The sequence below is a fragment of the Hemitrygon akajei genome, chromosome 12 (assembly GCF_048418815.1).
Source record: "Hemitrygon akajei chromosome 12, sHemAka1.3, whole genome shotgun sequence".
Taxonomy (NCBI): Eukaryota; Metazoa; Chordata; class Chondrichthyes; order Myliobatiformes; family Dasyatidae; genus Hemitrygon; species Hemitrygon akajei.
In genome coordinates this window covers 90,103,363-90,125,967 of record NC_133135.1, presented here as the reverse complement: position 1 = coordinate 90,125,967, position 22,605 = coordinate 90,103,363, and the positions used below count along the sequence as shown (strand labels likewise).

At 38.5% G+C, this 22,605-nt stretch overlaps 2 protein-coding genes across 10 annotated transcripts in view; one reads left to right on the top strand and one right to left on the bottom strand.

The window, feature by feature from the left end:
* The window catches only part of ralgps2 (Ral GEF with PH domain and SH3 binding motif 2), a 516,901-nt gene that overhangs the window by 238,740 nt on the left and 255,556 nt on the right, over nucleotides 1–22,605 (bottom strand). The window lies entirely within an intron of this gene.
* Nucleotides 1–22,605, top strand: part of angptl1a (angiopoietin-like 1a) — a 139,484-nt gene that overhangs the window by 61,735 nt on the left and 55,144 nt on the right. For all 4 annotated transcript variants that reach the window (XM_073063660.1, XM_073063662.1, XM_073063661.1 and 1 more), the window contains exon 3: nucleotides 9,300–9,493. In XM_073063660.1, the coding sequence (XP_072919761.1) occupies nucleotides 9,300–9,493 (194 nt within the window). The remainder of the gene's footprint in view (nucleotides 1–9,299; nucleotides 9,494–22,605) is intronic.

Sequence of the window (22,605 nt, the reverse complement as noted above, 5' to 3'; positions counted from 1 at the left end):
CTCAAGAGTTCAGTATGTCCAAGTTAGGGTGAAGGGCAAGGCTGGCCAGGTTAGAAAACACTGGTTGACAAAAGATATTGAAGTTCTGGTTAAGAAAAGATGGAGGCATAACTGCACATAAGCAACTGTACTCTAGTGAATTTCTTGATGACTAAAAGTCATGTAAGAGTGCACAAGAGGGAAGTTAGGAGGGCAAAAAGTAGATACGAGAAGAATTTGCAGACATGTTGAAGCAAAATCAGACAGACATACTTTATAGATCCCAAGAGAATTTGGGTTTCGTTATAGTCGCACCAACCAAGAATAGTGTAGAAATATAGCAATATAAAACCATAAATAATTAAATAACCATAAGTAAATTATGCCAAGTGGAAATAAGTCCAGGACCAGCCTATTGACTCAGGGTGTCTGACACTCCGAGGGAGGAGTTGTAAAGTTTGATGGCCATAGGCAGGAATGACTTCCTATGACGCTCAGTGTTGCATCTCAGTGGAATGAGTCTCTGGCTGAATATACTCCTGTGTCTAACCAGTACATTATGGAGTGGATGGAAGACATTGTCTAAGACGGCATGCAACTTGGACAGCATCCTCTTTTCAGACACCACCATCAGAGAGTCCAGTTCCACCCTCACAACATCACTGGCCTTACAAATGAGCTTGTTGATTCTGTTGGTGTCTGCTATCCTCAGCCTGCTGCCCCAGCACATAACAGCAAACATGATAGCACTGGCCACCACAGACTCGTAGAACATCCTCAGCATCGTCTGGCAGATGTTAAAGGACCTCAGTCTCCTCAGGAAGTAGAGATGGCTCTGACCTTTCTTGTAGACAACCTCAGTGTTCTTTGACCAGGAAGGTTCTTTAGGTATGTAAAGAACAAAAGAGTAGAGAGGGAGAGAATGGGTCCCCTTAAAAACCACATGGTTGTCTGTGTATGAAACCAAAGAATATTGGCGAGATTTTTAATATTTCTCTTCAATTTTCACTATGGTGAAAAAGAAGCAAGTTGGGAAAATGAGCTGTGTTGTGTTCGGCTACACTAAATGTAAATATAACCTCTGGGTCTGACCTTCTGCCTTTTCAGACTGAGACACTAGAGAGAAGAAAAAAAAAAAATCGCAGAGGCCCTTTTCTTACAAAGATTTTTACTTCTTCTCTAGTCACAAGTGATGCGTACAGGAGTGGTTCATATAGTATCATGATTTAAAAATGGGGAGCAAAGTCAAGCCATCTAAGATGATTCTGACATTGGCAGTAGATAAATTGCTGGAGGATTTTGAGGGACAGGATCTACCAACATTTAGAGAGATGGTCTGATTCAGGGCAGTCAGCACAACTTAGAGTGCAGGAAATTGTCTCCAAAGAGTGTAGATGAGGGTAGAGCAGTAAATGTTGTCTATATGAACTTTAGGAAGGCCTACGACAAGCTCAGTAGCAGGCTATGTTGGAAGGTTAAATCACATCGGAAATCACGGATTACATTTATAATCAGCTCAGTGGTATGGAGCGGAGGGTGATGGTCAAGGGTAATGGAGCTCTGCGTCTAGTGGTGTTCCATAAGTGTTAGTGCTGGGACCTTTGTCGTTTGAAGTTTATACAAATGATTTGCATGTCAACGTACAAGGAATGCTTAGTACTTTTGTGTATGGTGTTACAATAGCTGGTATTATGGATAGTGTAGAAGGTATAAAAATTACAGGTTGATTTTTAATCCGCTATGTATGTGGACTGCAGATTGGTAAACCTTTTAAATCCAGATAAATGTGAGGTACTTCTCCTATAGATGCTGCCTGGCCTGCTGTGTTCCACCAGCATTTTGTGTGTGTTGTTGTTTGAATTTCCAGCATCTGCAGATTTCCTCGTGTTTGATAGATAGATAGATAGATAGATAGATAGATACTTTATTCATCCCCATGGGGAAATTCAACTTTTTTTCCAATGTCCCATACACTTGTTATAGCAAAACTAATTACATACAATACTTAACTCAGTAAAAAATATGATATGCATCTAAATCACTATCTCAAAAAGCATTAATAATAGCTTTTAAAAAGTTCTTAAGTCCTGGCGGTTGAATTGTAAGCCTAATGGCATTGGGGAGTATTGACCTCTTCATCCTGTCTGAGGAGCATTGCATCGATAGTAACCTGTCGCTGAAACTGCTTCTCTGTCTCTGGATGGTGCTATGTAGAGGATGTTCAGAGTTATCCATAATTGACCGTAGCCTACTCAGCGCCCTTCGCTCAGCTACCGATGTTAAACTCTCCAGTACTTTGCCCACGACAGAGCCCGCCTTCCTTACCAGCTTATTAAGACGTGAGGCGTCCCTCTTCTTAATGCTTCCTCCCCAACACGCCACCACAAAGAAGAGGGCACTCTCCACAACTGACCTATAGAACATCTTCAGCATCTCACTACAGACATTGAATGACGCCAACCTTCTTAGGAAGTACAGTCGACTCTGTGCCTTCCTGCACAAGGCATCTGTGTTGGCAGTCCAGTCTAGCTTCTCGTCTAACTGTACTCCCAGATACTTGTAGGTCTTAACCTGCTCTTTAAATGTGAGGTATTGTATTTTATGAGATCAAACCAGGGTAGGACTGATACAATGAATGGTAGGAATACAGTGAGTGTTATGAATCAAGGGGATCTAGGATTGCAAGTGTATAGTTTGCTGATAGCCGTGTCACAGATACATAGGGTATGGCAGACCAACCTTCATCAATCAGGGCACTGAGTATAGGAGTTGGGAGGTTATGTTGCAGTTATACAAAACATTGGTGAGGCGGCGCTTGGAGTGTTATGTACAGTTTTGGTCACCCTGTTACAGTAAAGATATCATTAAACTAGAAAGAGTGCAGAAAAGAGTTATCAGGATGTTGCTTGGACTTGGAGGGCCAAATTACAAGGAGAGATTGTGTAAACTATTCTCTGGAGCTTAGGAGATCGAGGGGTGATAGAGGCATATGAAATCATGTGGGGCATAGACAGGGTGAAGCACAGTCTTTTCTCAGAGGGAGGATGCTAGAAACATGATGGCATATAATTAAAAACACAATATATGATATATATGTACAATGTCTGAAGTACATCTTATGGAAATGTTTGTTTGATGATGAACTTCAATAAAAAAATAAATTACAAAAAAAAACACAAACACGAGGAAATCTGCAGATGCTGGAAATTCAAGCAACACACACAAAATGTTGGTGGAACGCAGCAGGCCAGGCAGCATCTATAGGAAGAAGTACAGTCGACATTTCGGGCCGAGACCCTTCGTCAGGACAGTGTTTAAAAGTGAAATCAGGAGCAATTTATTCATGCAAAGGGTGATGCATACTTGAAATGAGCTGCCAGAAATAGTGGACGAGGTGAGCTCATTTGCAACACTTAAAAGGGTTTAGAGGTCTATGGGCCATATGTAGGAAAAATGGGACTAGCTCACTGAATAACGCAGAGAGCATAGACAGGTTGAGCTGAATGCTGCTCATCTTGATTCTATTTCGTTCATAACTTTTCATTAGAACAGAAACAGTTAGAAAATAAGCATGTTCTGAGTTGCAGAAAAGGGGAGAGGGTTGAAGAGAACAGAAATAAGACTTCAAGAGACTTAAATTATACACAAGTCGTAGAGAAAAATAAAGTAATTTTAGAACTGCAGGATATAAATCATTGCAATTTCTGACAATACCCAAAAAGCCAGTTCTGACACAAACTGTAGAGGTTGGTAATCTGAAATTGTTAAATTCAATATTAAGCTAGTCTGTATGCTGTGGTTCTTGCTGCAAGCAATGCTTTAGCTCATCAGTTGTGTCTTCTGTTTGATTTAACATGGTCACCATTGTACCTCTGCACAAACAACTAAAAATGACATCTCCCTGCTCTTTTTGCTTCTTTTTTATTATTTACAGTTTTAGTTAATGACATCTGTACTGCTCCAGAAGTTGAGATTGAAATTCTAAATTTTACATGGGATGCCAGCATGGGTTCTGAAGTCTGAGAGGCAGTTCGTGAGTAACAACAGAAACTGCAACTTTGTAGTATTTAGACTATTTCAGCTTTCCTGTAATTATTCATTATTTTTGACATAATTGTGTGCACACGTTTTTTAATCAATTGTTCGTTTCCAGTCACACATTTATTCTTTCAACTGCTGTCACCACTAGAGGGCTGCTGCCCAATCCATTCTACTGACAAATGTAGTCTGTTGTCCACATGTGTATTTTGAAACCACACAGAGAATTATGAATTTTAAAGCAAGATATAAATTCTACGTGATTGACATTTATTGCCAGCATGGAATCTTAACTATTTAGCAAAAAAAATCAAATAGGTTTTTCATGTCTTTTTGTCTTTTTATTAGCTAGTGAATATAAATTCAGGAAATATAATAAATTTGGAATTGAAGTCAATTCTCAGGTTAAAGCTTACATTAGAGCTACCAGATTATTTGGTGAGTGGTTCACAACATAATATCCTTATTCAGTCTAGCCAATATGTAACTGCAGAATCACCACTGTGTCTTTCTAAAAACTATTGCCTCCAAATGGGGTAATTTAAGATTTACAGTACAATAAATGACAGTATTTCAAGCCACATTCATTTTCCATAAGGAAGTAAATAATGAAAAAAATAAAGCCTTCTTAAGCTCTAACTTATCATTCTAGATTAAAAGAAACACGAATTAAAATTCCCACTCTGCAGCAGTGGGATTCAAATTGATGTCTCTGTATGCTAGTCTTCTGGATAGAAGCCAGTATCTTAATCCTGTAGAACCACACTTAAATGGCATAATTTTGGTCAGAAATCTTCCTACGGAATATTTTAATTTCCCTCACTGCGAACATTTTGTCATTCCAGACTAAATACCACTGACCACATCCTCAAATAATTTGAGTTAGATTTCTAATTTACATTTAACTCTGCAGAATAAATATTAACAGAAGAAGAAATTGCTTTCCAGTAAGTTACTGGTGATGTTACCTTACAGTATTTCCTTCCAAAGACTAACAAACAAAATATTTAGCAATCTGTTGCAAAAGTACACTAGCATCTAATCCATAAAGCAGAAAACTATACAAGTATCCAAAAAAACAAGACAAGGGCATTGAGTATAAGAGTTGTGATGCTATGTTGCAGTTGTACAAGACATAATTAAGCTGGAAAGAATGCAGAGAAGATTTGTAAGAATGCTGTCAGGACTATATTACTGTACCATGCTGTATTACTCTTTGACTCAAGGGTCTGAGTTATGTTGAGAAATTAGATAAGCTAGGATACAGAGGTGACTTTATACAGGTATAAAATCACGAGGGGCATACAGAGGGAGTACGCACACAGTCTTTTTTTCCTGGAGAAGGAGAATCAAATATGTGAGATTTAGGTTTCAGGTGAGAAGGGAAAAATTTAAAAGGGTGGTGAGCATATTTAATGGGCTCCCAGAGAAAGTAATTGAGGCGGATACAATAACATTTATGACATCAGGAAAGGTTGAGGACGTTGGCTAAACATGGGCAAATGGGACTAGCTTTGAATGGGCATCTTAGCTGGCATGGACAAGTTGGACCAAAGGGCTATTTCTGTTCTGTGTGACTCTTAATCCAAACCTACCACTATATTAGTCTATCTTGAATCAGCATCATGCAAGCTGGTGTCAATAAATCTCCTCATCAATGCTCATTCTGGCTTCTCTCTAATACTTAGGCTACATCCTGCTTAAATATTGACTTCAATTTTGTGAATGTAGCAGATAGCCTGAAACAAATTTAAGCTGATATGAAATAAGGACAAATATCACCACAGACTAGAGCTAGCCTAGTGCAAATTAAGATAACTGTGAATAACCATGAGTATTGGAAAGCAATCATTCATAGTGCCTGACCCATGCTCCTCAGCATTATCATCATTGAATTCCATCATCATCAACTGCTGGATGTCATTATTTACCAGAAACTTGAACATAGCCACTGGTATGGTGGAGACAGCACATTCAATGCTAGGCATTCTACAGTGGGTGACCCATGATCCAAAATGACTTCTCACCACCTAAAAGACAGAAATCAGGTACATGAAGATATATTCTTCACACTTGCCTGAGAGTGCTCCTTCAATGACACAAGATACTCAGCATCATCTAAGACATCATTTCCTCTCAGATACTGCTCAACCCATTAGGTTCCTCCAGCACTTTGCTTGCTGTCTGTTATCATACAAGACACAGCAGCTTAATTAATCAACAGACTACCGTAGATTCCGGACTACAGAGCGCACCTGATTAAAAGCCGCTGGCTCTAATTTTAGAAATAAAATCAATTTTTTAATTGTAAAGGCCGCACCGGATTTTAGGCCGCACCGGATTTTCGGCCGCAGGTGTCCCACGTTGTAATATGAGATATTTACACAGAAAGATATTACACGTGAGGATTTTTTAACTTTTAATTAAATCCATATGGTAACAAAAACAAATACATATTGCAAATGCTTTTTTTCGAACCGTGCCCGTAACGCGGCTACTTTTAAATACGTTGCGTATACTTCTTTACTGAACAACATTCCAATATCTCCTAACGACTGGTAAAAAATATATATACTACAGCCTACCAGGAAAAGTTATTGATCACCTTTAACTTAAAAGCAGCGTTCGCTCAGATCCAAAGCCGCTCGCGTAATGCGCTCCCCCCCTCCTTTCCATTTATCGCAAACGGCATTTAAAAGCAGCGTTCGCTCAGATCCAAAGCCGCTCGCGTAATGCGCTCCCCCCCCTCCTTTCCGTTTATCGCAAACCGGCATTTTCCCACAAGACACCGCGAAACCGGGTGTGACGTCATAGCATCCCGCGATGTAGTACAGAAAACAAATATAGTTAAAACTCTTCTAACTTTAACTAGAAAATGAATTACTAAGCGAAAATATTATAAACTAAGTATGCCATAAGGCAGCACAATGCTTCGAGTGTTTTCCATGTTGATGAGGGTGAGTACAAATGACTGATTTACAATAATTTAATTGTGAAAGTGCGCTTGATTTATCGTACAATTTCATTGGACCTCTGTGAACTACTCATCAATTTTATTGGTCTACTGTTATGAGGCAAAATGTTTACGAGGCGGCATGAAAAAAAATCATGCATTAGCCGCTCCGGATTATAGGCCGCAAAGTTCAAAGCTGTTCAAAATGTGGGAAAAAAGTAGCGGCTTAAAATCCGGAATCTACGGTACATGCCATTTTAACATTCACTTCCATCACACTGAGTCTGTGGTAATGCACCAGTTACAGGAGGTTTCAAATCTTCAAAAGTACTTTGCAAATTTTCTTTGCTTGATGGAATGCTGGGAATTTGGCATCCATTTTCAATTCTCATGTAAAGGATTTTTCCTTCCATAAGAATACACAACAGACATAAAAGACAAAAGGTGTTGTGCACTATTTCTTGACAGCTCCACACATTCAATATTTCACTGACATGTTGAGAATAAAAACCTATACATCAGCACCTTAGGCTTTTTCTTTTCAATTGACTAATTTGATTTATTATAAATCAAAAATAATGGAAAAATCTGTGGAAAGAAAAAGTTAGTTATTTTAGGAATTTGATACCTTCATCAGACAAGAAAGAATGAAATGCTTGTTTCTCTTTCTACAGATTGGGCCTGACCTGAATTTTCCAGCATTTTCTATTTCTGCTTTGGTTTAAGGCAGATCTTTTTTTAAAAAATAATTTGTTTGGCACAAGTTTGTTGCCGCGTTTATAATGTGCACACTGAATTCTTCATTGAGAGAAATGTCTGAAACAATGGATCCAAGAGAGCAAAGTCAAAATCAAATGAATAAGAGTCCTTGTTCTATAGAGTCAGATAGCATAGAAACAGATTTATCAGAACAATGTGCCTGTGCTGTCCCTCAAAAGCTAATCTAAATTAATTTTTCTTCTTGCATTCCATCAACTCAATGCCCACTCATCCCCTCCTATTCTCTCCACACACCTCAACTAGGGACAATCAGCACATCTTAGGCATGTGGGAGGAAATCAGAGCATGATGGGATACTCATACTGTCACAAAGAGAAAGTGCTAACTCCATACATTCAGTACAGAGGTCAACATTGAACCCTGGTTTCTAAAGCCATAGAGCAGCAGGTTTAAATGTTTCTTAACTGTCATGTTAAAATGCACTGACCATTTCCAGTGAACTGTTGTTAGGTCTGATCATGTGTGAAGACACAATGCCTTGACATTAATGGTAAAGGCCAACAGACATTGCATGGTAAATACTAGTTGTAAAAAACTAAACTTGATCCAATTAATTGATTATGCCAACAGTTTTACCCATCATGGGTTAGTTCTCAAAGTGTGTTTTCTCAAAAATTTGACGGTTTAAATCTTGAGATGGTTTAAATGAGCAGAAACTGAGTTGAGAACAGAATAAATCTTAAACTGGCAAAGATTTATGTCAATATTTTTAAGAGAAATAAAAAGCAGACATAGAACATTCACATTAATGCACTCAACTTCACATTTTTATTCTGGCATAATATAGAAAGCATAGCCTTGCTGATCATTTTTCAAGTGACAATTCCATCTGCATATTATAATTTCTAAGTTATTGATGTTTCGTTCCATTCCAAAGTGCAAGCACACTTTAGAAAGACTAAACAGCAATTCATGGTTTTTTAAAATTGTGAAAGGAGTTAAATGAGAAAAGACAGACTCAGTAAATTTCAAATTTTGACAAAATTACAATCAAACCCTTCATATCGATACTTTGCCATTTAGTGGATCCAGTTCAAAATGAGGTTAAATCTCCTCAAGATCTGGATATTCCTTTATGATATGAGTAAACTCCTTGGTCAGCGAAAGAACTCCCACATTTTCCCACATTTCCTATCAATGGCAACCACAATTTGATATGGATTGGAAACCATGTGAACTAACTCTAATAGCTAAGAATCACTACCTTTATGAATATGTTACTCTGTAATGCTTTAACTAATATTTTTCTTGGATGTATACTCTGCAATTCTGTGTACTAAAACTAACAGTTAAAAAACAAGGAATAAAATATTAAGTCTGTGTATTTTTTTTCATGAAGTGAGTCAAGGTGTGCTGACATGCTGCTGGTTAAAGATACCAATTCTGAATTTAAGGCTAAAAAACAATCATTTTATATCCTTAAACAGCATGGAATACTTGTTCTCGCTGAGTAAACTGAGCAAAATACACTGATATAATTTTCAGATTGTAAGAAATGGAAAAGCTTACCCAGATATATGTAATTACTGGTCATTATCCCTTTACACAGGTCCATGGAAGGACTGCTACCATGTTCGACAGACTGGATATGCAAACAGCGGCATGTATTTAATCAAACCAGAAGGCACAGAGAAACTAATCCAAGTCTGGTGTGACCATAGCCACGATCAGGGGGGCTGGACAGTCATCCAGCGTAGGGTCGATGGGGCAGTCAATTTTTTCAGGAACTGGGATAACTACAAGGTAAATATTTTCAAATTTTTGTTCACATTTATCCTGGAAATACAAGCTCAAGGTGAGTGACAACACACTTGAGCATTCATGACACATTCATGCTAGATTTGGGCAAGGTATTGTACAATGCACAGTTTCCACATCAAAAGTAAGCCATTCTCCAGCTGCAGACAACCTTGCTTTTCTCAAATGGCAAAGGTTTTTTTAAAATTCTATGCATGCAGGATACCCTGCAAATATTGACATGCCAGTGGAAACTACATCAAAAGCTTCCGGAGGTACTCGAACAACCAAACGATGGAGAGCTCCACAGCCACAGACGAGTTTTTTTAAAAATATTTGTGCTGGCATCAGAGATGTTAAACTTTAAAAACCAATCCCTCCAAATTTCAGATGCACCAATTGAGATACAGATTTTTGTGTCGCATGCCCCTTGGAACCATTTTCAGGCTTCAGTTTGAAAACTCTGCTATGCAGCATTTTATTTTTGGAGGGATGGTAATCATAGTCCTGTAATTTAGGACAACTCTTTAAAGTGTGCTTGTCACATATTTTCAGATTTTGACATGTTCACACATTTCTCTGAAACTGCAATTAATATAATAGTCAAAAAGCTTTTCCTTTTAAAAGTTGTTCATAGGAATGTGGATATTGATGACATGGCTTATCAACCACAATTAATTACCTTTAAATAATTGAAGATGGCACCTGAGAATTGTCATCCTGAGCCACTTCAGTATGTGTAATGAAGGTGTTTCTACAATGGATTTAGCTAAATGGTCCAAGAATTTTGACTTAGCAAAGATGAAGGAGCAGACATACATTTAAAATTTTAGACTGGTGTGTGGCTTGGGGCAGAACTTGCAGGTGATGGCATTCCCTATGGCCAGGTAACAAAGGCTACTGTTGAGAGAGTTTGTTGAAGAGGCCTAGGCAAGTTTCATACTGAAGTTATGCTTAAAATTTGCCAAAAAGAACCGTGAATTCCTGTTTTCTCTGCAGTACGATAGCAGAAACTACAACAATACAGGGAATTATCCTCATTCAGATTCAATTTATCAAAGTAGCTGTAATCTCATTGATAACAGTAAAAAAAAAGGTTTAACTTCAGAACAAAGATTGTGTAGAATTCCAACTGAAATAATATAATTAGTGGAATGAACATCATGCGTGGGTCAAAAGGATACAACTCCATTATATCGCAGGTACATATAGGTCATACGACTACACAGAGTTCTACTAGATGTGGTTAGCTCAAAACCACCTGCTAAAATGTACAATGAGTTTTGGTCTTCTTAGCCAAACCACTTAAAAGTCAGACATCCCAAGTCCCGTATAAAAGGAGAATAATCAAACTGCTTGCCAACAACCATGAGTTCCAGTAATTCCTCAGCCAAGCCACTAGGTTCAAACATACTGTCATGAAAAATCAAAGTGCAAAGAACTTGTATGGCACACTCATGAAAGCAAATGCATGTTGAAGTACTGTTATTCAAGGCAAAGGATTTAAGTAAACAAAAAATGTAAAGCTAAAACTGTTCAGATAACCACACAAGATACTGCTGGCAGAAAGAACTGAGAGCTACTTGATGTGTTACTACATCAAGTCGTAATGGTAGAAAAAACAATTCGAAAGGATACTGTATTTTTCATGCTGACCATGTGATCTCTTAACACTAAATTTTCTTCTAATGAAAGCCCTGTTCAGGCACTGCAGATTACTGATTTTTCTGAATAAATTCCTTCATTGTTTATCCAAGTTATAAGTCTCCATATTATAGAAGTTAAAACTTCAAATTGGTACTGTCACATGTACTGAGGTACAGTTGAAAAACATGTCCTGAATACTGTTCATACAGATCAGTTCATTACAACAGTTCACTGATGTGGGACTGTTAAAAAATTAATAGATTGCAGAATAAAGTGTTACAGTTGGAAAGGAAGTGCAGTGCAAATAACCAATAAGGTCCAAATCTATAACAAAGTAGATTGTAAGGTCAAGAGCCCACCTTATCATATTACGGAACCATTCAATAACAAGATAGAAGTTGTTCCACTTGAGCCTGGTAAACATGCTTTCAAAGCTTTTATATCTCCTGACCATGGGAGTGGGGAAGGGGGAAGAGAATATGTCCAGGGTGGGTGACATTTATGATAATGCTCGCTGCTTTAACAAGCCAATGAGAAGTGTACAGAATCCAGAACCCATGGAGTAGAGGTAGGTTTCATGATATTCTGTGTCATGGCTACAACTCTCTGCAAGTTCTTGCAATCACAGGCAGGGAAGTTGCCATATCAAGCCATGATGCCCCCTTACAGGATGACTTCTATGATACATCAATAAAAGTAGTGGGGCAGGGTCAAAGGAGACATGGGAAATTTCTTTAGCTTCCGAAGGAAATAAAGGCACTGGTAAATGTTTTTGGCCATGGCATCAATGTGGCAATTGGTGACATTCAGTCTCAGGAACTGGAAGCTCTCAAGCCTCTTGTTCTCAGCACTGTTGATGTAAACAAGAGCATGTGGACCATCTCCATTCTTGAAGTCAATGACCAGCTCTTCTGTTTTCCTGACCCTCAGGAAAAAAGTTATTTCATGATACCATGTCACAAGGCTCTGCATTGCCTTCTTGTATGCTGTGTCATCATAAATTGAAATATGGCTAAGTTGGTATCATCTGCAAGCTAGTAGAATCTATAGTGTAGTTGGAGTTAGAGCAGAATCTGACCTGACCTTACAGTCTTGAGTATATAGGAATAGAGTAGGGGGCTGAGGGCACCAATGTTGAAAAGAATCATAGTGGAGCAGTTATCGCCTATCATTACTGACTGTGGTTTATTGATCAGTTGCAAAGGGAGATGTTGAGCTCCAACTCTACAAGTTTGGAGATGTGATGGCTTGGAACTGTAGAATTAAAGAGAGAGCTGAAGTCAATAAGCAAGTCTAGCATAGGCATTTTTACTCTCCAGATGCTCTAGAGATGAGTGCACAACCAGGGAGATGGTATCTGCTATAGACCTTTTCAGTAGTAGGCAAATTGTAGTGGATTGAGATTGTCCAGGAGGCCGCAGTTAATGCGTGACATAACCAGCCTCTCAATGCACTTCATGATGGTGGATATCAGAGTCATGAGACAGCAGTTATTAGGCATATCACCTTGTTGTTCTTAAGTAATGTGACAATATAGTGGTCTTCTTGAAGCAGGTGGAAACCTAAGACTGAAGTAGGGAGAGGTTAAAAATGACAGCAAATATTCCTACCACCAATTGATCAGTGTAGGATCTAATGACACAGCCAGGGACATCCTCCAGGCTAGATGCTCTTTATACGGATTCACTCTCTGGAAGAGTGATCATATCTCTGCAACAGTGACTGTGGTTTCTGGTGCTTAGGGAAGGGATGTGCTGTCATCAGCAATGCTGTCTGACTTCATTCTGTAGGCTGTTATAGCATGTAAGCCCTGCCCAACTGACAGTTGCTCTGGGACCTGACTTTGGATTGGTATCAGATCCTTCAGTCCAAACAATTCAGTTATTAACCTAATTTGAAATGTAACATAACATAGTTTACAAGAATTTCAGAATATCTATTGACAAGATTCTGCATAGTAGACTGGTCTAGAATGTTAAGGCACGAGGTATCTGAGGCAAGTTAGAGAGTCATAGAGCACTACAGCCAAACTATCTTGCTGCGTGGTTTAAGATCATACCCCTCCATATTCCTCCCAACCATACAAAATTTTTCACTATACCTTACCATTTGCAACAATACTCAACAAATTTACTAATGTTATTTTGCTAGTCCATGCTGGTTGTTTTGCACAAAACATGCCACCAAACGTTCATGCAGAGCGAAGTTGAAAACACTTTGTTGTTCATTAAAGATAAAATGCATTATTTGCAGTTTGTAATGCATGGATTTCAATAGTACAGCTGATGGTTACTTTCTTAACATTCTTTTTAAAAATTACATACCTCATTGACTTAATGCAAGTCCTTGTTAATGATGGCTCCATGAAGGTGATCATTGGACCAAAAGACTATAAGACATAGGAGCAGGTTTAGGCCATTTGACCATTGAGTCCACTCTGCCTTTCAATCATGGCTGATCCTTTTTCCCCCTCCTCAGCCCCAGCCCCAGCCCCCTGCCTTCTTCCTGTAAACTTTGATGCCGTGGCCAATCAAGAGCCTATCAACCTCCACCTTAAATACATCACAGCTAAGGTAACAAATGCCACAAATTCACCACCCTTTGGCTAAACAAATTTCTCCAATCTCTGTTTTAAATGGATGTCCCTCTATCATAAGGCTGTGCCCACTTTCCTAGACTCCTCCACAAGGGGAAACATCCTTTCCACATCTACACTGTCTAGGCCTTTCAACATTCAAAAGGTTTCAATAAGATCACCCCTTCATCCTTCTAAACTCCAGTGAGTACAGGCCCAGAGCCATCGAACATTCCTCATATGATAACCCTTTAATTCCCGGAATTATCCTTGTGAACCTCCTCTAAATCCCCTCCAATGCCAGCACATCTTTTCTTAGTTAAGGAGCCCAAAACTGTTCACAATACTCAAAGTGAGGCCTCAGCCGTGCCTTACATAGCCTCAGCATCACATCCCTGCTCTTATATTCTAGACCTCTTGAAATGAATGCAAACATTGCATTTGCCTTCCTCACCACCAAGTCAACCTGCAAGTTAACCTTTAGCATGTTTTGCACAAGGACTCCCAAGTCCCTTTGCATCTCAGATTTTTGGATTTTCTCCCCATATAGAAAAGAGTCTACACATTTATTTATTCTACCAAAGTGCATGACCATACATTTCCCAGCATTGTATTTCATTTGCCACTTCCTTGTCTGTTCTCCTAATCTAAGTCCTTCTGCAGCCTTCCTGTTTCTCAACACTACCTACCCCTCCATCTGCAAACTTGGCAACAAAGCCATCTATTCAGAATCAGAATCAGGTTTATCATCACCAGCATGTCCTGATGTTTATTAACTTAGAGCAGCAGTTCGGTGCAATACATAATATGGAAGAGGAAGAAAAAAATAATAATAGATAAGTAAATCAATTACAGCGTATGCATATTGAATAGATTAAAAATCATGCAAACAAATAATATATATTAAAAAAGAGAGAAAGTGTTCACGGGTTCAATGCCCATTTAGGAATCCGATGGTAGAGGGGAAGAAGCTGTTACTGAATCGCTGAGTATGTGCCTTCAGGCTTCTGTACTTCCTACCTGATAGTAACAGTGAGAAAAGAATCCTTGAGTATTGTGAACAATTTTGCTGGAGGTCCTCAATAATAGACACTACCTTTCTGAGATACCGCTCCTTGAAGATGTCTTGGGTACTTTCTAGGCTAGTACCCAAGATGGAGCCGACAAAACTTACAACCATCTACAGCTTCTTTCAGTCCTGTGTAGTAGCCCACACACCCCCATAACAGACAGTGAAGCAGCCTGTCAGAATGCTCTCCGCGGTACATCTATATAAGTTTTTGAGCATATTTGTTGACATACCAAATCTCTTCAAACTCAGAACTAAGTACAGACGCTGTCTTGCCTTCTTTATAACTGCATCGATATGTTGGGGCAAGGTTAGGTCCTCATAGATCTTAACACCCAGGAACTTCAAACTGCTCACTCTCTCCACTTCTGACCCCTCTATGAGGATTGGTATGTGTTCCTTCGTCTTACCCTTCCTGAAATCCACATTTAAATCACTGATATACTGCATAAGAAGCAGTCCCAACACCGACCCCTATGGAACACCACTAGTCACCAGCAGCCAACCAAAAAGGGGTTATTTTATTCCCACTCACTGTCTCCTACCAATCAGCCAATGCTCTAACCATGCCTGTAACTTTCCTGTAATACCATAGGCTCTTAACTTGGTAAGCAGGCTCATGTGTGGCACCTTGTCAAAGGCCTTCTGAAAATGCAAGTATACAACATCAACTGCATCCCCCTTATTTATCCTACTTGTAATCTCCTCAAAGAAGTCCAGCAGATTCGTCAGGCAAGATTTTTCCTTAAGAAAACCATTCTGACGCTGTCCTATCTTGTCCTGCGTCACCAAGTACTACATAACCTCATACTTAACAATTGACTCCAACATCTTCCCAAGCACTGAGGTCAAGCTAACTCGTCTATAATTTCCTTTCTGCTGCCTCCCTTCTTTCTTAAAGAGTGGAGTGACATTTGCAATTTTTCTGTCCTTTGGAACTATGCCAGAGTCCAATGATTCTTTAAAGAATATTACTTATGTCTCCACATTCTCTGCCTTTGCCTCTTTCAGAACCCTAAGGTGCAGTTCATTCGGTTCAGGTGAGTTATGCACCTTTACAGCTTTAAGCTTTTTGAGCATCTTCCCCTTTATAATTGTAACAGCACTCATTCCTCTTCCCTCACACCGTTCAACACCTGGCACACTGCTAGTGTCTTCCACAATGAAGAATGATGCAAAATATTCATTTAGTTTATCTGCCATCTCATTGTCCCCTATTATTATTTATCCGGTTTCAATTTCTAGCTGTCCTATATCCACTATCATCTCTCTTATTTTTTTATATACTTGAAAAGCTTTTCTATCCACCTTAATATTGTTTGCCAGCTTGTTTTCATATTTCATCTTTTCAGTCCTAATGATTTTTTAAGGTGCTTTCTGTAGATTTTTAAAAGCTTCCCAATCCTCTATCTTCCCACTTATTTTTGTTTTGTTGTGTGCCCTCCATTTTGGCTTTACTTTAGCTTTGACTTCCCTTATCAGCCACAGTTGTACTATTTTGCCATTTGAGTATTTTACTGTTTCTGGAATACATCCTTCCTCATTTTTCCAGAAACTCAAGACTTTAATTCTTATATTGATTTGATTTCTAGAGCACTTATTTAATTTTCTGCAGAGAGCAGACCACAGGATAATTGCTCATAGAGAGTAACAGTCCAGATTCAAAAGGTGAACAGGACCTGTAGGGACTTTCTACAGATCATTTGGGTCATTAGGCACTTGACAAAGACCAATATAAAAAAGTTCAGTTTAAGCAGAGTGGCCATTGTTGAAGTAGGCCACAGTTAGAGTGGGGATTTAAGGCTTTGCTTCAAGAAAGTTTGGCAAGGAGAAGAGGTTAAAGTAAGTTTCAGGTAAGTTTCTTTCTTTTGTATTGGACAGTTAAAGCGATAGTATTGATAGCCAGGACAGTGGAATGCTCTTCTTGTGTAATGAGGGGAGACAGGGTAACTACACCTGCAAAAAGTGCATCCAGCTGCAGCTTCTTACAGACTCTGTTAGGGAACTGGAGCTAGAGCTGTATGAACTCCAGATCAATCAAGGAGGTTGACTGATAGGAGATAGTTATACTTAAGTTGCAGGACACTGGTAACTGGGTGACTGTCTGGAGGAAATGGGTTAGGCAGCAACAATATTCCCTCTAACTTTTAGTAGTCAGTGTGCACAAAAATCTTATGTTGTGCAAATTTTTTTCCTGTGACAAAAGTATGTGCGCACTGAATGCACACATGGCACAGTTTATGTAGGTTTACAAGATACGACATAAAACTGCACAGAATAACAGGATACATTAGAGGAAATTTTAAAAAATTAGGAATGAAATTAATAGTTTGACTACACAAGAAATCAGAAAAATTTTAATGCTTCTGAAACAGAGACATTATGAAAGTGGATCTAAGTCTATAAAAATACTGGCGTGGAAACTGAAAAGTTAAGTCAAGTCAATTTTATTGTCATTTCGACCATAACTGCTGGTACAGTACATGGTAAAAATGAGACAATGTTTTTCAAGACTATGGTGTTACATGACACAGTACAAAAACGAGCCTGAACTACGTAAAAAAAACAACACAGAGAAAGCTACACTAGACTACAGACCTACATTGGGCTGTGTAAAGTGTACAAAAACAGTGCAGGCATTACAACAGATAATAAACAGGACAATAGGGCAAGGTGTCAGTCCAGGCTCTGGGTATTGAGGAGTCTGATAGCTTGGAGGAAGAAACTGTTACATAGTCTGGTCGTGAGAGCCCAAATGCTTCGGAGCCTTTTCCCAGACGGCAGGGAAAAATGATAGCAGAAAATACAATTTATTTAATTAGGAATTCAAGAACAAAAATGATAAAAGATAAGCTAAGTGAAATTCAGGAAGCTTTTGAAGTGTTTTACAAAACTCTATATTCCAAAGTTCCGGGGGAAGCATAACCCAAATTGACACCTTCCTAAATTCTCTAGAGTTACCCACTTTAAGCGAAGAACAAAATAGAACGATGACTGCTGACATAACTGAAGTTAAACTAAAAGCTGCAATTAGTAGGCTTAAATTAAGCAAGTCACCAGGATCAGATGGGTATATGGCAGAGTGGTACAAAGAACTTAAAAATTAGTTAATTCCTGTCTTACTCCCCACACTGAACTGGGCTCTAAAAAAGGCACAAATGCCATCCAGCTGGAAGGAAGTGATCATCCCAGCTATACCGAAAGAAGGCAAAGATAAAATGGAATGCGGGTCATTTAGACCAATATCCATTCTTAATGTAGATTATAGATTTTTTACCTCCATCATGGCCAAACGATTAGAAGAATTTCTACCCATACTGATACATAACGATCAGACAAGTTTTATACAACAACACAGGACAATATACGAAGGACATTTCACGTTATGGATCATATACAAAAAAATAAAGTCGAAGCAAAATAAAGCGTGGACGCTGAAAAGACATTTGATTCGGTTAATTGGAATTTTCTTTCAGAGTTTCCATGACATAATTATTTAAGCTATACAGGTACTATATGACAACCCTACTGCTAGGATTAAAATCAATGGATATTTATCAAATAGTCTTACCCTAGAAAGGGGCATGAGACAAGGTTGTGCTTGGTCACCACTACTCTTCACATTATATCTGGAACCATTAGCTCAATACATCAGACAAAATGAAGATATCAGGGGAATTACTATTAAAGGGACAGAGCATAAATTGGCTTGTTACGCAGATGACATTTTGATCTACCTAGGGCAACCAACATACTCTTTACCTAAATTGATGCAATCCTTTGAACAATATTGCCAATTATCAGGATACAAGATCAACATAGATAAAACTCAATTACTTTCATATAACTATAGCCCACCAAGAGAAATTGAAAGTAGATATTCCTGGGCATGGCAAACAGAGTCTTACAAATTTTTGGGCATCATTATGCCAAAAGATTTGGCAAAATGATCAGTCTATATATAAAAAAATTAAGGAAGATATAACAAGATGGAACCTAATTCCTTTTTTCAGTTTCAGTTCAAGGATTGAATCTGTTTAAATGAATATATTGCCCAGACTATTATATCTCTTTCAAACCCTACCAATAGCGATTAATCAAAATCAACTCAGTGAATGGAACAAGATGTTATCAAGATATATTTAGTAAGGTAAAAGGCCCAGAGTTTGTCTCAAAACTTCGCAATTAACCAAGGAGAAGGGGGGATGGGACCTACCTTCTCTTAGAGATTATTATTTTGCAGCACAGTTGAGAGCTGTGATGTGTTGGAGGAGCAGGTAATTCCCATCCCCATACAGGCAATTTTGGCTGATAACAACCTACAAAGGTACATAAATACTACTGATACCCCATGGGTGAAATGGACTCTTAAAATATGGAAAACTATTATAAAAGAATATAAACTAGTGGGAGATACTGCAATTCTTAAATGGTGTGCATATGACTCAGATTTTACGCTGAATAAACTGGATGCTAGATTTAAGGACTGAACAGCTAAAGGCATAACAGTCCTTTGCAGTATAATAAAAGAAGGAACGCTGTTCAGTTTTGAAATGCTAAAGAGAAACACTTATTAGAAAAACAAGACTTTTATCCGTATTTACAGATGCGACAATATGTTAATAGGATGGTTAAAAATGTAACCAAGGCAAGTACATGTTTGGTAGAGCCATTTAGAAAAGCATATAATTCAGATAACGGTAGTAGAATCATTTCAAGCTTGTATAAGGGTTTGTCAAATCTGAAAACACATTCGACTTCATACATTAAAACAAACTGGGAGAAGGAAGGAGGGATAATAATATGAGGAAGAGTGGACACGAATATGGAGGTGTGGCAACCCACTTTCTGCGCAGGCGAACCGGCTCACAAACAGCCCGCGCGCGGGGAGAGACTTTGGTAATGCACCCTGATGATATTTCCGCCCGGAGAGGGCGGGAACTAGGGATTAAAAGCCAGCGCCGCGAAGTTTGAATAAACTAGTCTCGAGACGACTTACCGACTGCGTGTCGTTGTTTCTAGCTCTGTATGTAGTACATCGCCACAGAGGTATCAATGGAAGTGTACCAGTTCACAGAAATGGAGGGAGTTCGGATGGAAAAACTTGATAAGATATTTTATTACACCCTCTCAGAAATCGCACTATGATAGTAACCTCCCTGATTGCTGGAGAAATTGTGGAATCAAAATGCAAACCATTATCATATATTCTGGGAATGCCCCATTAGCAAAGTCTATTGGAGTGGGATACACAATGCCCTACAAGACATCGTTAAATATGAAATGCCATATATAGAAAGTAAGACCATATATTTTGGGTATATACTGTACCTCAAGAATGGTTGAAAAGAGATAAATATTTAATGAATATACTGTTGGTGGCTGGTAAAAGGACTCTTACTAGGAAATGGTTATCACAGGAGAGCCCAACCTTAAATGCATGAATGAAAATTACTATGGACATTTACAAAATGGAGAAGATAACAGCATCTGTTAATCGTAAATTGGAACAATTTGATTCATACTGGGAAAAATGCTTTGACTACATAACACCTCATAGGCCTGATTTTATTCTCACTAATCAATGAATACCATTGTAAAAAAAATGATCACTCCCTACTTGTACATAGTTTTCTCCTTTTGCTTGTTCTTTCTTTCCTCTCTTTTCTATAAGTGTATACCTCAGATTAAATATTATGTGGAGACTTGTGGCATATATGACTATATGATATATATGTACAATATCCAAAATACATCTTATGGAAATGTTTGTTTGATGATGAACTTCAATAAAAATAAATTACAAAAAAAGCTGCACAGAATAACAACAAAATAACATACATATTTAAGTCACTCAGTTATTTTTTTCTCTCTCCTGTCTTTGGCATTTACCCATTCTTTGTAAACTCTATCTAGACTAATAGAACTTCCATCCAATTGATAGCTTTTGATTCTCATTAACATATCCAAATAACATTCACCTAAACTGTTCTCAGCTTGTTTTTACAGCTAACAATACACTGTCGATAAGAACTTTGATCTCCTCTGGGTTTGATCGTTTTCGCTCTCGCTCATCTACACTCAACCATAGCATGTTTAGCACTCCTGTAATGGGTGATGACAGGTTCTGCTGCCTGAACTTTTGTACACCATCCAAATGCAATTTACTTGCCAAATTTGCAATTCTTTTGCACTTCATACCCTTTGCTTCTTTTGAATTCGACATAGTGAATCAATATTTTTTTCAATAAAAACTTAGCAAGCTATCTACAGGATTTGAAACAGATCTTTGTAAACTTTACGATATGAACACTGTCTGCCAAACATGGCTGCTGCTGTAATGCAGCTGTGCAAACTGGAACAGGAAAGGTGTGATGTAAATTAGTGATGTGCAATGTGGTATTTGAAAAACCAACTAACTAGTTAACAGAAAAAGTTAGCTAAAAGATTATTTTCACAAGTATAATTATTAATTACTACATTATTTTAGGTAACTAACCTTTTGTGAGCACATTAATTAACTGTGCGCTGATTAAAAAACGTGTGTGCACATGCACACGTGCACAGCTTAGAGGGAACATAGGGCAGCAAGTGTAGGATGCCTGTGTGGCCATTCCCCTTAATAACAAATATATTGTTTTTTATAATATTGGATTTGGGGAGGGGGGGGCGGGGTTGCCAGCAGTGGAAAGTCATGGCAGTCATGTCTCAGCCACAGTCTGGCTGTGTGACTCAGAAGGGAAACAGAATCAGAATCAGATTTAATATCACTGGCATATGTCGTGAAATTTGTTGTTTTGTGGCAGTAGTACACTGCAATACATAATAATTTTAAAAACTATAAATTACAATAAATATATAATAATAAATTAAGTAAGTAGTGCAAACAGAAAGCAAACAAGTAGTGAGGTGGTGTTCATGGGCTCATTATCTATTTAGAAATCTGATGGCGAAGGGGAAGAATTGGTTGATGAAACATTGAGTGTGTGTCTTCAGGCTCCTGTACATCCTCCTTGATGGTAGCAATGAGAAGAGGCCATGTCCTGAGTGATATAAGATCCCTAATGATGGATACCACCCTCTTAAGGTATCATCTTTTGAAAGTGTCCTTGATGCTGGGGAGGTTAGTACCTACGCTGGATCTGGTTGAATATACAACTTTCTTCAGCTTTTTCCAATCTTGTGCAATGCCTCCCCCCCCCCATACCAGACAGTGATGCAACCAGTCAGAATGCACTTCAAGTTACACACGTAGAAATTTGCGAGTATTTGGTGACATTCCAAGTCTCCTCAAACTTCTATTGAAATATAGCCACTGTAGTGCCTTCTTTGTAATTCCATCAATATGTTGGACCCAGGATAGATCTTCAGAGATGTTGCCACCCAGGAACTTGAAATTGTCCATCCTTTCCACTGCTGATCCCCCAATGACGACTGGTGTGTGTTCCCTTGACTTCCCTTTCCTGAGACCAACAATCAATTCCTTGATCTTTCTAATGTTGAGTGCAAAGTTTTTGTCATGACACTACTCAACCAGCTGATCTGTCTGACTCCTGTATGCCTCTTCATCACAATCTGAAATTCTGCTATCCACAGACGTGTCATCAACAAATTTATAAATAATGTTAGAGCTGTGCCTAGCCACACAGTCATGGGAGTATAGAGAGTAGAGCAGTGGGCTAAGCATGCATACTTGAGATGCGTCAATGTTGGTTGTCAGCAAGAAGGAGATGTTTTTTCGGTCCAGACAAACTGTGGTCTCCCAGTGAGAAGTCAAGGATCCAGTTTGGTTAGGGCTATGGGTATGATTGTGTTTAACTCTGAGCT